This window comes from Zingiber officinale, chromosome 3A (assembly GCF_018446385.1).
Source record: "Zingiber officinale cultivar Zhangliang chromosome 3A, Zo_v1.1, whole genome shotgun sequence".
In the NCBI taxonomy this organism is placed as follows: Eukaryota; Viridiplantae; Streptophyta; class Magnoliopsida; order Zingiberales; family Zingiberaceae; genus Zingiber; species Zingiber officinale.
In genome coordinates, this window is record NC_055990.1 from 11,601,137 (window position 1) to 11,603,267 (window position 2,131).

Below are 2,131 nucleotides of genomic sequence, written 5' to 3' on the forward strand. Positions count from 1 at the left end.
GGATTTCATAATTATGGACATCCAAGAAAGAATGCTGTAAAATAAAGTATATAAATACCTAATAACTTCATAAACTTCCTCATCTATCTAACCTATCATCTTTTAAACTCCTAATCTATCTTCTTTTTATTTTTAATTCCTAAGTTATATAAATTTACAAGGAGTTTATATATATATATATATATATATATATATATATATATATATATATATATATATATATATAAAAGAAAAGAAATATATTAATAATATTTATTTATATAATTTCACAATGCCTATAACATAAATTAAAAATCGCCTATAAATTCTTTTCAGAAATCGACATCTACAAGCAAAGCAAAAGCAATATCTGTTACGTAAAGTAACTACGTGGCACATTAGTAAGCGGTCGAACAGAGGAACTAGTCGTCCTTGATGACCTCATCAAGGAGGGCGGAGAAGACGAAGGCTCTGCTCGCCGGAGAGATCATTCGTCGTCCTTGATGAGCTTGTCGACCAGTGCCGCGAGCAGGGCCTCCGTCTTCTCCGCTCTCCTCTCCTCCCTTTCCCTCCGCTGCTCCTCCCGCTCCCTCCACGCCTGCTCCAGCACCGCCCGCTCCTGCTCCAGCTCCCTCATCGCCCCTCGCCACTCCTGCTCCATCGCCCGCCGCTCTTCCGCTCGCCTCTCCACCATCCCCCGCCACTTCTCTTCCATCCGCCGCTGCTGCTGCAACACCTCCTGCAGAAGCTCCTCCACGCCGGCCCATGTCGTTGCCCGATGCTGCTGCTGCTGCCGCGCTCCGGCCATACCGGTTTTCTTCGTTCTGCTTCTCGGGAGGAGTTCGTCGTCGATGCTGTGTTCGTCCTCGTCGAAGAACACGTCAGAGAAACGATCGCCGACGGGCCTCTTCAGTTTCTTCTTCGGTTGGGAGGCGCCAGACTCAGATTCGAGCAGGAGTCGACGCATGCTCTTGGCCCGTTCCACGAACACGGCATTTAGCTCGTCGAAGAAAGGGCATTGCCGGCCGATTTGGGGATCGGCCGTCTCTGTACCCTAAAAAACAAAAAGAAACATTTCGATTTGAAAAAAAATGTTTGCCCCAAATTCAAATTCAAATTCGAATCCGAATCGGATAGAATAATGCTGTAAACCCTTTCAAAATCTCTTTTTTTTTTTTTTTTTTTTTTTTTTGGCAAAGCCACGAAATCAATCAGCCGGATTAATCCAGAAGATAAGAACAACGAAGAAGAACGCGAGCTCGACCTAAAATTCATGGCTTTCGAGACACAATCTCGAATGCAACTCGCAGAAGCAAAAGGGGGGAAAAGGGAACAAGGAGGAGAAAGGCGAGACCTTGTAGCGATTGACGAGGTTCTTCCACTTGCACTTGCACTGATCCGGAGATCGGAGGTAGCCTCGATCCCTCATCGCGTCGGCCACTGCCTCCCACAGCGTCCTGTAACCCCGTGCCTTCGGGTGGCCTCGCTCCAAATCATCCCTGATGGCGATCAAATCCCTTGTCTCCTGTTCGCCCCACGGAATCTCCCTCTCCCCCTCTCCCCTCAAGGGCGATGGCAGCTGCCTCCCCCCTCTGCCGCCCCTGCCGACCATCCCCTCCGGCGGCGGATTCACTTGCAGCGGAATTCCCGCTAGCACCGCCATCCTTCTTCCGAGCGCGTCACCATCGCCGTCTCCTCCGAGCATCATTCCTCCTCCAATGGAATATCGCTATTTTCAGTTCGTCGCCGGCGAGCCCAAACAGAGATAAGGGTTACCGAACAGGGACTAACCATCGCCCATCTGCTCGTCTTTATAGACGCAGCATGTCGTATAAGACAAAGATCGTCTCCTCTTTGTAGCTATTTACCTTAATGCCATTTCAGATGAAGATTTGGATATCGGTAAGTATGGCTATTAAATTTCATATTTGTTTTAGAGTTATTTTTTCATTAAAATAATAATAATATAGCACACTTTGACCTCTTTTTTGAATCATAATTTGAATTTTGTTGGAAAAAATGGACAGAATAAACAAAAAAATTGTCAACTTAATTGAAATATAGCAAGATGCTCGTGCGGATCTGTATTGGCAGATTTTTTATTATTACTAACATGATCATTAACCTAAAATATTTATAGAAGTTTCTTTGA

General features: G+C 45.4%; 1 protein-coding gene across 1 annotated transcript; it reads right to left on the reverse strand.

Annotated features, from left to right (window-relative positions):
• Window positions 1-278: 278 nt before the first annotated feature.
• LOC122053558 (trihelix transcription factor GT-3b-like) lies at window positions 279-1,748 on the reverse strand. Its single transcript, XM_042615592.1, has 2 exons — window positions 1,334-1,748; window positions 279-1,033 (listed from the first exon to the last, which is right to left on the reverse strand). Exons 1-2 carry the CDS (start codon window positions 1,685-1,687, stop codon window positions 467-469), a joined length of 921 nt encoding a protein of 306 aa, XP_042471526.1. The 5' UTR covers window positions 1,688-1,748; the 3' UTR covers window positions 279-466.
• Between the last annotated feature and the right edge of the window lie 383 nt (window positions 1,749-2,131).